At 38.9% G+C, this 19,322-nt stretch overlaps 1 protein-coding gene across 5 annotated transcripts in view; it reads right to left on the bottom strand.

The window, feature by feature from the left end:
- MLLT10 (MLLT10 histone lysine methyltransferase DOT1L cofactor) overlaps positions 1-19,322 on the bottom strand; it is a 227,670-nt gene that overhangs the window by 173,238 nt on the left and 35,110 nt on the right. For all 5 annotated transcript variants that reach the window (XM_036759451.1, XM_036759452.1, XM_036759454.1 and 2 more), the window contains exon 4: positions 2,679-2,733. In XM_036759451.1, the coding sequence (XP_036615346.1) occupies positions 2,679-2,733 (55 nt within the window). The remainder of the gene's footprint in view (positions 1-2,678; positions 2,734-19,322) is intronic.

Below are 19,322 nucleotides of genomic sequence, written 5' to 3'. Positions count from 1 at the left end.
TAGCTACCATAACAGTTATTCAGAATGGGACTCTTTTTTTGTTTGCCCCTTCTTCCAGCCTGCTTCCTGACTTCAGACTCTATGTTAGGGCCGGGCTCTTTGCTCTTCTGTTGGGAAGGTCTGGACTGAACCCGTTGCAAATTTCTTGGAGTACTGAGTATTGTATTTTTCCAGAATCTCAGGGACAGGCTTGGGACCTGCAAACTTTCAGTGCTATCAAAGTGATCGGATTGCTAAGGCAAAGTCTGATTGTTAACCCCTGGTCTGAGCTCTGCAAATTCCTGCTCTAGGTTTGGTTCAGGGCAGCAGTAAACTGCTGTTGGACAAGACCCTTATCAGACAAATAGGAAGTTCTGATGGCTTAGAGTGACAGAAATACAGGCTCTCCTTTGGTCTGGGATTCCTGCCCTGGTTATGTTTCAGAAGACTGTTCCAGGGGTTAGAGTTGAGACTCTGATTTGTTCCTTGGATGTGGGCCACGCCACTGCTACTTGTTTCTGAACTTGCCCCCTTTTAGGAGCAGCATCCTCGGTCTCCCTAACTGGGCACACCACCCATGAATATTGAGTGCCTCCAGAGTCCATTCTGGATCAGTTAAGTAGAACTAGATACTGGGCACCAAAGCTAGACAGTGGCACCTGTCCCTGCACCCTGCACATTCTACTCTAGTATCTGTCTGGGATCTCCACTTACTGCAGTGCACATGCTCCTGCTGTACTGGATTGATCTAAACACAGCATGTTCCTGCCTAGACCAAGGCTTATTAATACTAAATTCACATTCACTTCTCTCCCATCTTTTGCTTTCCATTCACAAAACCAACACCCTACCATAAGACTTCATCACCTCGGGGCAGCTAGGTGGCGCAGTGAGTAGAGCACCATCCCTGGAGTCAGGAAGGACGGGAGTTCAAATCTGGCCTCAGACACTTGACACACTTACTAGCTGTGACTTTGGGCAAGTCACTTAACCCCAATTGCCCTGCCTTCCCCCCTGCAAAAAAAAAACTTCACCTTTATTCTGGACTACTCCAATCTACTCCCAACGGTCTCCTTGACTCCAGTCTCTCTCATCTTCAAATCACCTTCCACAGAGCTCCCAAACCGATACTGCTAAGACACTTATCTGATCGTGGCCTTCCACCAACCAAGAAGCTCTGGTGGCTCCCAAATGCTTCTGTAAAATGCAAACTTCTCTCCTTGGAAGGTCTAGCCATCTGACGCCAGCCTGTGTTTCCACTATTATTATACATTACTCTCCTTTACATATTTGATATTTCAGCCAAACTGGTTAACCTGTGATTCACCAAGCACAACATTCTAACCCATGATTTTGCACAGGCTATCCTCCATGCCTATAATGTAGCCTCTCTTTAGTTTGGCTTCAATGAGCCCCAAAACATTCAGCTCAAGTGCTGCCTCCTATATTAGGCTGATTCAGATTCTGCCAGCTGCTAGTAATCTAATCCTGGAAATTATCTAACCTAAGTTTTGTTTTAATTTATGTGGGTTAGTCATATCACGCCCCACTCCCCTTTACCAGTAAAACATAAGCTTAAAACTAGGAATTATTTTAGTTTTGTCTTTATGTAGTCAGTGCTTGGCACATAATAAATATTAAATAAAAACTTACTGAATGAAATGTCTCCATGTTGCACCACCATTCACCCAGCTTCCCATATTCACATCTTCAGATTATCTTTGACACTACCTTCTGCTTTTCCTCTCATATTCAACTAATAACAAAATCCTAACAATTCCACCACAATAATCTATCTTGCATTTTCTCTCTCATTTCTATTCCAAATGCCATGTATTAGTACAGGATGCTACTACAACCTACAAGAACTACAGTACTGTTCTACTAATCAGTCCTCCTGCCTCCACTCTCCTCTCACTCCAAGTCATCTCTAACATACCACTTATAGAATAATGTATCTTATTCAAAGTTCTAGTTACATCATCCTTCTATTCAAAGATTTTCAGTGACTCCCTACTCATCAACCAAGTTCAAACTCTTCTGCCTGGCATTCAAGGACCACCACAATCTGGCACAACCTTACCTTTTTGGCCTTACCTCTTAATCACTCCTTTCCATGCAGGGATCTATGCTCCAGTCAAACCGAACCACTCCAATAATTCCCAAACACATCCTATACTTTCCAATCTCCCTGTCTTTGCACAAATCATTCCCTAGGTTTGAAATGTGCTCTCTGTGATTCTTTTTTTTTTTAACCTAAAATCCAACCCATCCTTTAAGGCCCAACCCAAATGTCATCTGTTCTACAAAGCCTACACTAATATAGCTCTTCCACTTTCTCGTTTATACCTCACACAGCACTCTGTTTGGTACCTCAGTGTTTTATGAGTGAATAAAACTGAGGATGAGAGGTTAGGAAACTTGCCTAAAATCCCACAGGTGATGACAGAAGCAAAAAAGCCTATCTCTCTCTCTCTCTCAGACACACACACACACACACACACACACACACACACACACACACACACACACGTATATCATTTGATATCCAGCCTAGGCTTCTTTCTACTACACTACACTGCCTTAAAATAACCTATCATATTAAGTTTACAAAGAGCTTTGATAAATTAACATATAATAGACATTTCAAAATACTTTTTCCAGTTTTAAATAAAAATTCTACAAATTTGAGTACTTACCCCCATTATCTGTTCTCTTTAAAGCACCATCCTTATGAGGACATAATTCACATCTCTAGAGGAAAAACAAAAAGCAAAAAATGATGGAAATTATGAACTTAGCACAAGTTTAGAAACTTCAAAAGGCTACAGTAATCAATGCTATTTTATTAAGGATAAAAAATATTTAAAATGATGGACACAATTTGCATTAGCAACTCCCAAGAACAGTGCAATTTAAGAATTCCCAAATGATAATTCATCTTCCTTAAGAATAGCTTAATGTTTTTCAAAGGATTGATTGCCAACTTCTTTTCTTTGTTAATTTATTTTAAACTTAAATGCTAAAATTTAAATACACTGTAAGAAAAGAAAAAGAAACAAATGTAAATACTGAAACTTAAATACAAAAGAGTGAAAAAAGCATTGCTCTGTGCAGAGCAGAACATGAGAGGATTAAAAAATTCACAGCAATAACTTTCCAGGGAGACTATATAATAAATGATATAAACATCTGGGAATGTATATATGTATACACACACATATATACATGTGTACATACATACATATACATACAGATATGCATACATACTTAGAAATCTATAATCATGCTCATAAATAGAAATACACATTCATATGCAACTACACAAAACTGTACTATACTTGTTTGTCTTCTGTTTCTCTGACGGTGGATAATGTCTTCCTTCATAGGTCCAAGTCTTGCCTTGTTTTTTCTAAGTCCACCAAATCATTGTTTCCTAAACCACAGCATAGTCCAACCATATACTGTCTAGTTATTTTAAATAGTCTAAAACAATATTCATTAATATAGCTGACATATAGTGTAGTTTCCCTATTTTTCTCTTTTGATTAAACCTATTTTAGCTTTAACTTTGTCTGAAATCATGATTACTACCTTTGCTTTTTTTTTCCCTAATAAATTCTACTCCTGATCTTTCTTTTATGTTTTCATGTATCTCTTCCCTGATCCCTCCTGCCTCCTCTACTTTGCTTCTACTGGCTACCTTGCCCTCCTATTAGTTAACCTACACCCCACCACCAAAGATCCCTCCCTAGTCCTCTCCCTCCTCCCCATTCCCTTAGCTTTTTCTTTCTTTCTGAATTTAGAAGACTCTTATGCCCTTGTAGATATATATGTATTGTTCTCTCTTTAACCCATTCCCAATGAATAGGGTTTCAGAACTACTGGCCCTCCTCCACCATTTAATTCCTCTGTGTTGGTTCTTCCTCTTGCACCTCATTTTTATAAGATGATTACTCTTCTTACCATTTCCTAGACAGTTTACTTTTTAGTATCATATCATTCTCAGCTCTACCTCAATCTTTCTTTCAAACTACCCAATTATAACTATCTTAAGCATACAATTTACATTTCCTCATATAAAAAGCAAATAGTCTGTCCTTAATGAGTCCCTTGTAATTAATCTTTGATGTTTACCTTGTATTTTTCTTGGATCTTGTATGTCAAATTTTCTATTGATTTCAGGTCTTTTTGCAACAAAATCCTGAAAGTCTAGCAATTCATTGAATATCCATTTTTTTCATTCAGGAGTATGTTTAACTTTACTGCACATGGTATTTTCGGCTGCAACCCCAGTTCTTTTTCTCTTCAGTTTATAATGTTCCAGGACCTGCTGTCTTTTAGGGTAACTGCTGCTAGGTCCTGTGTGATTCTAATTGTGGCTCCACCATATTTGAATTCATTTTTTTCTTGTTCCTCATAATATTTTCTCCTTGAGCTGGGGATTTCAAAATCTAGCTATGGTATTCCTGTAGTTTTTCCTTGTAGGATTCTCTTTGAGGTGGTAATGGGTGGATTTTTTCTATCTCTACTTTCTCCTCTTGTTCTTCAGGACAACTTGCTTTAATTCTGTCTTGTGTTACTGCATCAAAATTTTTTTTTTTTATTGTAGCTTTCAGGTAGTCCAATTATTCTTATGTTTTCTCTTCTTGATCTGTTCTCTGGATCAGTTGCTTTTCTTATGAGATGTTTCATTTTCCCTTCTATTTTTTTCATTCTTTACATTTTTTGTTATTTCTTGGTCTCTTATACCTTCACTAGCTTCCCCTTGCCCAATTCTAATTTTCAAAAGGTCATTTTCTTCCTTAAGATTTTGGAAGTCTTTTTCTAGTTGGTTGACTTTCTTTTCATCATCATCTTGTTTTTCTTGGATTTTACTTTTTAAAAAAATTTTCCTCAAATCTCTCTCATTTGATTTTTGAGTTTTTTTTTTAAGTTCTTCTATGAATTCTTTTGGGGAAGGGGACCATTTGACATTACTCTTTGGGGTAGGAGATACTTTTTTTTGCTTCAATATCCTCCTCTGAAGATGAACCCCAGTCTTCTCTATTTCCATAGTAACTTCCTATGGTTGGGTTCTTTCTCCTTTGCTTGCTTTTTTTTTTTAATCTGCTTGTTATTGTAATCACCTCTAGTCCAGGGGGATGGGGGATGGTGTCTCTGGCCTCAAATCCTCCTTCAGTTCTCCCCTCTGGCCTGGAACCAAAACCAACAATTCAGCACTCTTGTAAATGTCGACAGCCAGCAGTGTCCCCTGCCCCACTGCTTCTGCACTCACTGGGCCTGTGCTGGTTCCTTCTCTCCCAGAGCTGAGTCTTGGCCTGTGCCCCTTATCAGCAGAGGTTGCCTCAGTCTTCCCCTGCTCAGATACCCAACTTCTCACACTGTCCAGGAGGAGAAAATTCCTACGACTGGGGCCGAGACTACCTCCCAACCCAGCTAGCCCCAGGCCTCCCTGTTTGCTGTTTCAGTGGCACTAGCCTGGAAGTATTTACACTTCACAGAAACCAAATTTTAGATCTTCTCTGGTTGTCCAAGGGGACCACAGTTATGTCTCAACTCTTGTTTATTTTTACCACTCTACATTCACCCTGAGGTGCTATTCTGTCTTATTTGTGGAGGAAAACTGGAAAGCTTGGGATTTTCTTACCTACTCCTCCATGAATCCTCTCCTGTCAACTTTTTTTAAAAAGTTATTTGGTTATACCACTGCTAGGTCTACATCCCAAAGACATCTAAAAAAAAAGGGAAATGGACCTATTTGTGCAAAAATATTTATAGCAGCTCTTTTTGTGGTGGCTAAGAATTGAATATCAAAGGGGTACCCATCAATTGGGGAATGACTAAACAAGCTGTGTTATATGATTACAATGGAATATTATCATGCTATAAGAAATGACAAACAGGAGTTCAGAAAAACCAGCAAAGACTTATATGAACTGATGCATAGTGAAGTGAACAGAACCAGGAGAATGCTGTACATAGAAACAGCAATATTGTTTGATGAAGAACTGTGAACGACTAAGCTGTTCTCAGCAATACAATGATCCAAGACAATTCCAAAGGACTAATGATGAAGCATACTATCAACCTCCAGAGAAAGAACTGATATTGATCAAATACAGAATGAAGTGTGCTATTTTTCCTTTTTCATATATAGTTATTTATTTTTAGTTTTCAACATTCACTTGCATAAGATTTTGAGTTCCAAATTTTCTCCCTATCTCTCCCATCCCCCCACCCCAAGATGGCATGCAATTTGATATAGGCTCTACACACATACTCATATTAAACCTATTTTCACATTAGTCATATAAAGAAGAATTAGAATCAATGGGAGAAACCACAAGATTTTAAAAAGGGGGAGAGCAAATAATATGCATCAATCTACTAGACTCCATAGTTCTTTTTCAAGATGTGGAGAGCTTTTTCCATCATGAGTCTTTTGGAGTTGTCTTAGATCACTGCACTCAAGCATGCTATTTTTCACTTTCTTTTTTCTTTTACTTGAGTCTTCTTGTACAAAATGGCTATTACGGAAATGTTTTACATAATTGTACATATATAACCTGTATCTGATCGCTTACCATATTAGGGAGGAAAAGAGGAGGGAGAAAGGCACAGACAGAATTTAGAACTCAAAATTTTAAATAAAAATGAAGAAAGAAATAGTTATTTTGTCTTAACTTCTGGATTAATGCTATTAACTAGCAATCAGAAAAATTTAAGGAATGAAAATAAGGAATACAATTTCATACACCCCTGATGTTGAATATAAATATAGAGGGCCGTAACATGGTTTTCTAAATTATTCTGTATCAATGTCAAACCCTCCATTACAGATCTGGGTAGACATCAGTACAGGTCTAACTCTTCCGGAGGAAAAAAAGCCATACCACAATGCAACATTTGTTTCAAATTGGACTAGAGGTTACTTTTCTCTGAATAATAACTAACTTCCACACTGTGAATTTCAACTGATCTTGTTCTATGACCGACCCCCAACAGTTGGCCTCATAGCTATTACAACTTCTACCCATAATAGCCTAAAAGGAAAATAATTGCACTGGCCAGACAAAAGGTTAATATGATTATATTATAATATTTCCACTAACAGATGATGTATTCCAACAATATATTTTGCAATAACAACATAATATAAAACCAAAAAAGAATATATTGAATAATCATAGGGATATAGTCTATATCAGCCAAAAAGGATGATCTGCAGTAACAAAAATATTAAACACCACTGTGTAACATCTCCTCCAACTAACAAACAGGTTTAGTTCCCAGGGTAGCTGCTGCTCTTGGATTCTAGGAACCTTATGGGTTTGCACATCATAGTTCACAAGCTGCAGCTCCGCCCCCACCATCTGTTTCCCAGTTTCATTAGCTTGTAGACACAATTAGATGTTAATAAAAGCATTTACTGAGATACTATCATAATAACAGTAGTTATAAAACATTCCCTCCCTATGAATTCTTAAAGCACTATACCACAAATACACATTTCCATGAAAAGAGTGTACTCAAGCCTAGTGTACAATGGTAGTGATAGCAAACATATAGAATATATACGTAGTAAAGGCAATTCACAACTTCTCACACTTCAGGAGCTGCAAGTCCTTTGTCCCTTTAGAGTCCTCAAACAAACTCTCCCTTAGTATCAGGTGAGTAGGTTGCTCCTCTGAGTTTCCAGAGTCTGCTGTTCTCCATATTAACTCTCTTCTCTGCTGCTTGGCAGCAGGCGCCTCTGCTCCCTGTTGGATACAATACCTACTACTGATCTAAAAATTCCCCTTCAAAAGCTACATCACCAATATTAGGTTCTTCTACCCTAAAAGGGAGTCTCCTCTACTGGCAGCTCCAGACTTACAATCTCTCCAAGTACCTTCATATGTTGGATTTTTCTTCTGCTAAGTAAATTAATCTCTCTCTCTCTTCCCCCTCCCTTCCCAAGATTCCCTCCCTCCCTTTCTTTCTTTATCTGTTCTATTTATATAGCATTTACCTTGGCCCCAAGGATGAATGCACTCAAAGGGGACCTAGATGATTGGTAAGTACCTCCTGGGGATCACAATCCATATATTAAGCAATCCCATAAATAATGCTAAACTTCACTCCCTGCTCAATTTCCAGTGAGCTCCACCAGCTGCCTTCCCCCTTCATTACCACCACCCCGCCACCACCCCCAGTTCTTTATGGTTTTTCTTCACCTTTTAATATCTAAGATCCTAGAGAGGAAAGACTGTCTTGTTTCCTTGTTTTTGTATTTCTAGCTTACAGAACAGCGTCAGGCACATGGTAATTGCTTAATAAACATTCTACCTACAATTTTATCTCTAAGTAGGTGTCATGGAAGGAGAGAAGAAAATGGCCTCCTCTTCCACAGAAGTATTACTCTGCTTCCTTCCCCCTTTCACAACTCTGCCTAACCAAGCAAACAAAAGTGTTCATAACAACAAGAAGAGATCATTCAGGTTTTAAAACAATGTTAATCTTATATATGAGGGTTTTTTAAGCCTATCGTAAGTACCAAGACCTATGTTATCCACTAGGAAAAACAAATACAAGAAACATGCAACCCCTTCTCATTACATTCTAGTTGGAGGAAAACAACACTGTGGGAAACACTAGAACTAGAACACTAGAAACTAGACAGATAGGTTTGAGTAAGGTTAAAAAGGGTTTAAAAGGGACAGCCAGGTGGGGCAGTCAGTAGAGCACAGGCCCTGGAGTCAGGACGACCTGAATTCAAATCCGGCCTCAGATACGACACACTTACTAGCTGTGTGACCTTGGGCGAGTCACTTAACCCCAACTGCCCTGCTACCGCTGCCCCACCCCGCAAAAAAAAAGGGTTTAAAAGCTAAAAAGAGGACTAGGTAGCATAGCGTATAGAGCACTGGGCCTACGGTCAGGAAGACTTGAGTTCAAATCTGGCCTAAGACATTTCCTAGCTGTGTGAAACTGGCCAACCTCTGTCTCCCTTAATGTCCTTATCGGTGACACAGGGATAACTGCATCCAGCTTGAAGAGCTGCTGTCAGGATCAAATGAGATTTGTGAAGTGCATAACACAACACCTAGCACATAGTTGGTGCTTATAAACATCACAGAAGGCAATATGGAGCCACAGGACTCGACATGGAGTAGGAGAATAATTTGGGTTCACACCTCATTACAAATTTGCTTTTGGAGGCTTGAGGAAATTCTAAACTGTGATGACTCAGACAGGAAAGAAAAGAAATGAAATGAAAAACATTTAGAGAACAGGAAGAGCTACTGACAAGCAAACACTTCCTACACTTCAGATGAACTAGCTTCCCTTTTTGTTGTTCCACGTCCCCCTCAGTGAAACAAGAAACTATATAAGAGAAACAAAGACTACAGAAGACATAAAGGTAAATGTATCCCTATCTACTTGTCCACACCAGAAATCTGTTCAAGTGGTGGAAAAATCTATCATTAAACAATTATGGAAAAGAGATTTAACATGCAAATGATAACTTACACATTCATTCAATAAAGAAGGACAAATTCATGACAATTCTGTCTCAATCCTATCCACTTAGAATTTTGCGAGATAAAAATACCTCCAAGGACAACTTCAGTGCCCACAAGAGTTTTATCTTGCTTTAGATGTAGTAAAGATAATAAAAAGCTGTCATTTCATGCAGCTAGGTGGTGCAGTGGATACAGCACTGGCCCTGGAGTCAAGAGGACACTTACTAGCTATATGACCCTGGGCAAATCACTTAACCATATCTCCCTGCCATGAAAAAAAAAATGTCAATTTCACCCAAATTTGCAAAAACGATGAGTACTGGTGGGTCTTACCCATGTGAAAATCTTCATTGAAAAATTCAGTAACAAACAACATTTAATATTATACTATGAAGCAGCATTAAAATTATGAGAATAAGCACTTAATGACAGAAAGGACACTTGGAGCAGAAGACCTGGACTCAAGGTCCAACTATCATTTACTAAGACACGTGAGAGTGAGAAAATCTTACTACCTCACAGTTGACATATAAATGAACAATAAAATGAGTAATCCATGTTGATCCACATCGAGGCCATATTTTCCTCAGCAATCAGATTTATATAAAACCAAAGTATGACATATATACTTTTATACTTTTCATGGTAGATGGTAGGGAAAATACTATGGTGGAAAAGACTGAGAACAAAAGTAATGTGAATAGAAAAATGATAAAAAAATAAGTGAAACAGCTTTATTTTCATTGTAAAACAAATGAAAAAAAATTTATAGTTCCAGTAAGAAATGTAAAATAAAAGATGGTGGAGAAAAGCCAGGAAGTTGTCTGAGCTCTCCCAGTTATCCTCAGAAACAACGTTAAAACCAAGCCTCTGAACAGATTCTGGAGCAACAGAATGTACAAAAAGACAAGGTGAAGTAATTTTCCAGCTTAAGATAACTCAGAAAGACTTCAGGAAACATATCTCACTTGGGTTAAAAGGGAAGCCCAACCCAACATAGACAGTGTCCATAGCAAGAGGCTCTTGGCCACAGGAGAAGGCATCAACTGAGGCCTCTCCATCATGACTCAGCAGGCTAGTGGCACAGTAGGCCAGCTATGAGTCCTCCAGCCCCAGTACAGAAGGCAAATTGTCAGGCCAGGAACCCCCAGTATGACAGACACAACTAGGCTACACCAGCACAGCACAGTGAGCAAGCTGCCCAGCACCTGAGATGCTAGGGCAGAAAGCTATTGAAGAGGCTCCTGGCCCCCAGGATAAGAAGTTTGGGACAATGCCCCCTGTATCCCAGGAGCAGAGCTCAACTTTAAAAGTCATGAAATAGGCTTTAAAAATGAGTGAAAAACAGAAAAGAGTCTTGACCATAGAAAGCTACCATGGTAATAGAGAAAATCAAAACACAAACTCAGAAGAGGACGACAATCTCAAGATGCTTATATAGGAAGCCTCAAAGGGGAAGATGAATTGGTCTCAAGACCAAAAAGCCACTTTAGAAGACCTCAAAAAGGATTTTGAAAATCAAATAAGAAAAGTAGAAGAAAAACTGGGAAAAGAAACGAGAGCTACATAAAAAAGACTCAACAGAGGGGCGGAGCCAAGGTGGCGGCTGGAAAGCAGGGACTTGCATGAGCGCTCCCCCAAATCCCTCTGAACACCTGTAAAAAATGGCTCTGAACAAATTCTGGAGCAACAGAACCCATGAAATAACAGAGGGAAACAGGGCTCCAGCCGACGAAAGCCTGGATGGTCACGGGAAAGGGTCTATCACACGGAGCTGGGAGTGGAGCTGAGCAGAGCCAAGCGTGGGCTTCGCCAGGACCAACGAGACTGGGAGCCAGGCAGAACGGGCCACGGGGCCCTGAATCATTGCGCTGTGGCAGTTACCAGACTTCTCAAACCACAAACACCAAAGACAACAGAGAAGGTTAGTGGGTAGAACAGCTAGAACGGAGTGAAAGGAGTATGCGGTCAGCCCCAGGCCCAGGAGCGCAGAAGTGGTGCAGCTCTGGGGCTACTTCCAGCTGCAGTTGCTTCCTGCTCCAGGCCCACCAGTTGGGAGGAATTAAGGAGCGAATCAGAGGGGGAGTGCAGAGCCTGCATGGATGTGAGTCGCGGTCCAAGGTGGTGGTTCTTGGAGGAGCGCTGTTGTGGCAGAGCTTGCTGTGAAGAAGTAGCTCTGAAAACAGCAGCACAAGGCCCCTAAAAAGTTTGGGACAAAGTACTCTCTACTCTACAAGTAGTCACACCCTGACAAAAGATTCAGAATCAGATTTTGGAATCTTTTTTTGGTGACAAAGAAGACCAAAACACACAGCCAGAAGAAGTCAACAAAGTCAAAGAGACTACATCAAAAGGCTCCAAGAAAAATATGAATTGGTCTCAGGCCATGGAAGAGCTCAAAAGGGATTTGGAAAAACAAGTAATAGAAGTACAGGAAAAATTGGGAAGAGAAATGAGTGACGTGAGGAAACCATGAAAAATACTGAAGAAAATAACACCTTAAAAAACAGACTAACTCAATTGGAAAAAGAGCTCCAAAAAGTCAATGAGGAGAAGAATGCATTGAAAGGCAGAATTAGCCAAATAGAAAAGGAGGTCCAAAAGACCACTGAAGAAATACCACCTTAAAAATTAGATTGGAGCAAGTGGAAACTAGTGACTTGATGAGAAATCAAGATAATATAAAACAGAACCAAAGGAATGAAAAAATGGAAGACAATGTGAAATATCTCATTGGAAAAACCACTGACCTAGAAAATAGATCCAGGAGAGATAATTTAAAAATTATTGGACTACCTGAAAGCCATGATCAAAAAAAGAGCCTAGACATCATCCTTCAAGAAATTATCAAGGAGAACTGCCCTGATATTCTAGAGCCAGAGGGTAAAATAGAAATTGAAAGAATCCACTGATCGCCTCTTCAAAAAGATCCCCCCCCCCCCAAAAAAAAAAAACTCCTAAGAATATTGCTGCCAAATTCCAGAGTTTCCAGGTCAAGGAGAAAATACTGCATGCAGCCAGAAAGAAACAATTTGAGTACTATGGAAACACAACCAGGATAACACAAGATCTAGCCGCTTCCACATTAAGGGATTGAAGGGCTTGGAATATGATATTCTGGAGGTCAATGGAACTAGGATTAAAACCTAGAATCACCTACCCAGCAAAACTGAGTATAATGCTCCAAGGCAAAATATGGACTTTCAATGAAATAGAGGATTTTCAAGCTTTCTCAGGGAAAAGACCAGAGTTGAATAGAAAATTTGACTTTCAAACACAAGAATCAAGAGAAGCATGAAAAAGTAAACAAGAAAGAGAAATCATAAGGGACTTACTAAAGTTGAACTGTTGAAGGGAATACATATATATGTGTGTATATGTGTGTGTGTATATATATATATACACATATACATACACACACATATAGAGAGACAGAGGACACAGGGTGAGTTGAATATGATGATATCTAAAAAAATAAAATCAAATTAAGGGATGAGACAGGAATATATTGAGAGAAGGAGAAAGGGAGAGATAGAATGGGGTAAATTATCTCACACAAAAAGTGGCAAGAATAAGCAGTTCTATTGGAAGGGAAGAGGGGGCAGGTGAGGGGGAATGAGTGAACCTTGCTCTCATCAAATTTGACTTGAGGAGGGAATACCATACACACTCAATTGGGTATCTTACCCCACATGAAAGTAGGGGGAAGGGGATTAAAAAGGCGGACAATAGAAGGGAGAGCAGATAGGGGGAAGAAGTAATTGAAAGGAAACACTTTTGAAAAGGTACAGGGTCAAGGGAGAAAACTGAATAAAGAGGGACAGGATAGGAGGGAGGGAAATACAGTTAGTCTTTCACAATATGACTATTCATGGGAGTGTTTTGCATAATGATACATGTGTGGCCTGTGTTGAATTGCCTGCCTTCTTAGGGAGAGCAGGTGGCAAGGGAGGAGGGGAGAGAATATGGAACTCAAAGTCTTAAAAGCAGATGCTCAAAGAAAAAAAAAAAGGTTATTTTTGCATGCAACAGGAAAATAAGATATACAGGCAATGGGGCATAGAAATATATCTTGCCCTACAAGAAAGTAAGGAGAAAAGGAATGGGAGGAGTGGAAGGGGGATGATAAAAGAGAAGGCTGACTGGGGAACGTGGCAATCGGAATATATGCCATCGTGGAGTGGGGAGAGGATAGAACAGGGAGAAAATTTGTAACTCAAAATCTTGTGGAAATCAATGCTGAAAACTAAAAAATATTAAATAAAGAAAATATCCACCCAAAAAAAAAAAAAAGAAAGAAAGAAAGACTCAACAGCCTGGAAAAGTACAAAACTTGACTTAAGAAAACAATTCCTTAAAAGATATAATTGGCCAAATTGGAAAAAAAAAAATCCACCCAAGAAAACAACTCCTTATAAAGTAGAATGGGGTAAAGTAGAATGGAGGGTTGGGGGTTGGGGAGAATTAGCCAAATGGAAAAGATGAAGAGCAGCTAAGTGGTGCAATACATAGAGCACTAGCCCTGGAGTCAGGAGGACCTGAGTTCGAATCAGGCCTCAGATACTTGACACTTACAAGCTGTGTGACCCTAATTTCCTCCCAAACAAACTAATTCCTTAAAAATTAGAATTAGGCAAGTGAAAACAAATGACCCTATGAGACATCAAGAATCAATAAAACAAAATTTAAAAAATGAAAAAATAGAATAAAATGTAAAATACCTCTTTGGAAAAACAAATGGCCTGGAAAATAGATCCAGGAGAGAAAATTTAAGAATTATTGGAGTATCTGAATGCCATGATTTAAAAAAAAAAAAAAAAAAAAAAAAAGGACCATGGACAGCATCTTTCAAGAAATCATCAAGGAAAACTACCCAATATCCTAGAACCAGAGGGTAAAATAGTCATTGAAAGAATCCACTGATCACCTCCTGAAAGAGATCCCAAAATGAAAATGCCAAGGAATATTGTAGCCATTTTCCAGAACTATCAGGTCAAGGAAAATATACAAGTAGACAGAAAGAAACAATTGAAATATCCAGGAGCCACAGTCAGAATTACATAAGGCTTAGCAGCTTCAACATTAAAAGATCAGAAGGCTTGGCGTATGATGTACCAGAAGGCAAAGGAGTCTGGATGACCACCAACAATCAACTACTCAGCAAAACTGAACATAATCTCTTAGTGGAAAAGATGGACATTCAATAAAATGGGGAACTTTCAAACTTTCCTGATGGAAAGACCAGAGCTAAATGGAAAATTCGACCTTCAAATGTAAGACTTAAGAAAAGCTTGAAAAGGTAAACAGGAAAAAAAAATGTTATTCAATAAGGTTAAACTGTTTACATCCCTACTCAGGAAGATGATGTGTAACTTTTGGAAATTGTCATCTCTATTAAGGCAGGTGGAAAGAGTATACATGAACAGATGTTGATGTGATGATTAAAAAAAGATTAATGGGTAAAGGACTATACTAGGAGAAGAGGAAAGGGGGAAGCAGAACAGAGTAAATTACATGAAGATGCACAAAAAGACCTATTACAGTAGAGGGAAAGTAAGGTTAGGGTGAGCACTGTTTGAATCTTATTCTCAATTGAATTTGGCTCAAAGAAGGAATAATATACACACTCAGTTGGATAAAGAAATTTATCTTGGGGGTCAGAGCCACGATGGTGGCTAGAGGGCAGGGACTTGCTTAAGCTCTCCCCCAAATCCCTCCAAACACCTGTAAAAAATGTCTCTGAACAAATTCTAGAGCTGCAGAACCCACGAAATAGCAGAGGGAAACAGGTCTCCAGCCCAGGACACCCTGGATGGTCGTTGGGAAGGGTCTATGGCATGGTGCTGGGAGCCAAGCGCAGCCCAGTGTGGGCCTCACCAGGACACATCAGACCAGGAGTCGACCGGAACAGGCCTTAGGGTCATGAATCATTGAACTGTGGCAGTTACCACAGACTTCTCAACCCAGAAACACCAAAAACCACACAGCAGGTTAGTGGGTAAACTGCTAGATCAGGTTAGAGAGTGGTCCGGCCACCAGCCCTGGGGGTGGAGGAGGTGGTGGGGCAGTGGAGCTACAGCGTCAGCTGCTTCTGGAGTCCCTGGCTCACACAGTGGGAGGAATCAAGCCACAGACCAGAGCAGGAGTGCAAGGCTTGCTTTGCCCTGCTTGGATCTGCATTGTGGTCCTGGTTGGCAGTTCCTGGGGGAGGAGGAGCTCTGCGGTGACAGAGCCTGGGGTGACAGTGGAGTAGAAGTAGCTCTGAAAACAGCAGCACAAGACAAGCTTGGGAAAGCACTCTCTATTCTACAAGCAGTCACACCCTGACAAAAAGCCCAAAGGTCAAGTAGTTGGCTGGGAACATGAACAGGCAGCAAAAACAAACTCAGACTCAAACTCTAGATTCCTTTTTTAGTGACAAAGAATATCAAAACATACAGCCAGAATCAGTCAACAAAAGTCAAAGAGCCTACATCAAAAGCCTCCAAGAAAAATATGAACTGGTCTCAGGCCATGGAAGAGCTCAAAAAGGATTTGGAAAAGCAAGTTAGAGAAGTAGAGGAAAAATTGGGAAGAGAAATGTGAATGATGCAAGAAAACCATGAAAAACAAGTCAATGACTTGCTAAAGGAGACCCAAAAAAATACTAAAGAAAATAACACCTTAAAAAATAGACAAACGCAAATGTCAGAAGAGCTCCAAAAAGCCAATTAGGAGAAAAATGCCTTGAAAGGCAGAATTAGCCAAATAGAAAAGGAGGTCCAAAAGACCACTGAAGAAATTTATCTTAACCTGTAGGAAAGGATGGGGAAACAAAAGGGAGGGAGGGAAGGCTAAGAGAAAGGAGGGAAGACTGAGGGAGGTGATGGCCAGAAGTAAAATACTGGTGAGGGAGGACAAAGGGAAAGGAGAGAATTGGAAAAATAGATCACGGGTAGGCCAACCTAATATAATAAAAATTACAATTTTACCTAACTGAATTTACTTTTTCGTTGCCACACCAATCAAACTACCAAAAATTTATTTTATAGAGCTAGAAAAAATACTAACAAAATTCATCTGCAAGAACATGAAAGAAATTCATGGGGGGAAAAATGCAAAGGAAGGTGGCCTAGCCATACCAGATGTAAAATTGTATTTTAAAGCAGCAATCATCAAAACTCTTTGGTACTGGCCAAGAAATAAGAGTGGTGCATCAGTGGAATAGGTTAGGTACACCAGATACAGTGGTCAATGACTCCAGTTTCTGGGATAAGAGTTCATTATTTAACAAAAACTGTTGGGAAAACTGGAAAATAGTACAGCAGAAACTAGGCACAGACTAACATCTTACACCATATACCAAGATAAGGTCAAAATGGGTACATGATTTTACATAAAGGGCGATGCCACAAGCAAATTGGGACAGCAAGGAATAGTTTACCTGTCTGATCTATGGAGAATGGAAGAATTTATGACCAAAAAAGAGATAGAGAACACTATGAAATACAAAATGGATGATTTTGATTGCATCAAATTAAAAAGGTTTTGCATAAAGCCAATTCAACCAAGATTAGAAGGGAAGCAGAAAACTAGGAAACAATTCTTATACCCAGTGTCTCTGATAAAGGCCTCATTTCTAAAATATATAGAGAACTGAGTCAAATTTAGAAGAACACAAGTCATTTTCCACTTGATAAATGGTTGAAGGACATAAACAGACAGTTTTCATATGAAGAAATTGAAGCTATCTGTAGTCATGTGAAAAAACACCCCCAATCGCCACTGATTGGAAAAATGCAAATCAAAATAACTCAAGAGTACTACCTCACATCTTTCAGATTGGCTAATATGACAGAAAAGGAAAGTGATAAATGCTGGAGAAGATGAGGGAAAATTGGATCACTAATGCATTGTTATAAACTGATCCAACCCTTCTGGAGAGCAATTTGGAACTATCCCAAAGGGCTATAAAACTGTACATATCCTTTGATCCAGCAATACCACTACTGGGTCTGTATCCCAAAGAGACCATCAAAAAGGGAAAACGACCCATAAGTACAAAAATATTTATAGCAGCTCTTTTCCTGGTGGCCAAGAAATGTAAATAGCTGAACAAGTTACAGCATATGAATGTAATGGAATACTATTATTCTATAACAAATGCTGAGCATGTGTATTCCAGAAAAAAGTGGACTTACATGAACTGATGCTGAGTGAAGTAAGCAGAACCAGGAGAACATTGTACACAGTAAGAGCAACACAGTGCAATGATCAACTATTATGGACTTAGCTCTTCTCAGCAATATAACGATCAAAGATAATTCCAAAAGACTCATGATGGAAAATGCTATTCACATCCAGAGAAAGAACTATAAAGTCTGAATACAGATTGAAGCATACTATTTTCATTTTTTTCTTTCTTGTGGTTTTTCCCTTTTGTTTTGATTCTTCTTTCACAACATGACTAATGTGAAAATATGTTTAACATAATTGTACATGTATAACCTGTATCAGATTGTTTGCTGTCTTAAGGGGGGGGGGGAGTAGAGGGAGGGAGAAAAAGTTGGAACTCAAAATCTTATTAAAAAATGAATGCTGACAACTATCTTTATACTATTAAGTTGGAAAAAAAAGAAATGTAAAACCATTTTCCCTGAGTGTGTTTCATTTTAAAGAGATCTCATTTGAAAGGCACTATCTATATCTGAAAACCAAACAAGTAATGTTTTAAGACCTATCTTACCAGGTGGTTTTGAGAAAAGCACTTGTCAGAAATCTTTATGTAGATAAACTATAAACATAAGCTATTAGATTGGTAATATAATATAATGATATTAAGAAAATTAAATGCATCCTTGTTTTTCCGATTATGTAAAATCTTGCTTCTTGAATACAGAAAAAGGATCAAATATATATTGACTGAAATACTTAGCTATCCATTAGTCATTTAAAGTTTATGTAAAAAGCAAAAGTAAAAATTACTAATCTGTGCATTTACAAAGCTCATGGATGTCTTAGCACATATGTTATTTTAATTAATGGTTATCTGAACCTGTGAGAACGGTGTAAGAGCTGTTAACTATTCTTGGAACACATAACTACTATAGATTAATTCTCTAGGGCAGTGTTTATCAACCAATAGAAATAAAAAGGAACACTGACCTTATACTTTTGTATGTTTCTCCCAGATAAACAAAGACAAGACTATACTGGGCCTAAACCAATATGCACAATTTTATATTCAGTTTTTGCCACTGATTCAACTAGGAGGCAGAGCATAATTTATCAAATATTATTGCTGCTGCTGCTGTTATTTATTCATTTTCAGATATGTCCAACTTTTTGTGATTCCATTTGGGGTTTTCTTGGCAAAGATATTACAGTGGTTTGTATTTCTTTTTCTGACTCATTTTAAAGATGAGGAAAGTGAAGCAAATTAGTTAAGTGACTTACCCAGGGTCACACAGCTAGGAAGCGTCTGAGACAGGATTTGAACTCAGGAAGACGAGTCTTCCTGACTTCAGTCCTGGCACTGTATAAACTGTGCCAATTGTCAAACATAAGTTATTTATTTTTAAGAGGTTATGAATCACTGACCTGTAAATAGCTGGGTACAGGATTCAGCATATCAGAATAGGCCTGAAACTCCAATCATGTAGGCTTAACCAGAGAAATAATTTGTTTTTCACATTAAATGCTCCACCCCAACTCACCACTCCCTGCCTTTTACCAGAATCTTCCTGAACTATGAAAATATGGAAATCTTTTGTCAGATTGGTAGAAAAAAAATGGCACCAAGCTTATTTTTAAGCATAGAAGATACTGTAGGTCACCAAAAGGCCAGACACTAGA

Source organism: Trichosurus vulpecula, chromosome 5, assembly GCF_011100635.1.
Source record: "Trichosurus vulpecula isolate mTriVul1 chromosome 5, mTriVul1.pri, whole genome shotgun sequence".
Lineage (NCBI taxonomy): Eukaryota > Metazoa > Chordata > Mammalia > Diprotodontia > Phalangeridae > Trichosurus > Trichosurus vulpecula.
Note: the sequence above shows the minus strand (reverse complement) of the source record. Positions and strands in the feature narration are given on the sequence as shown.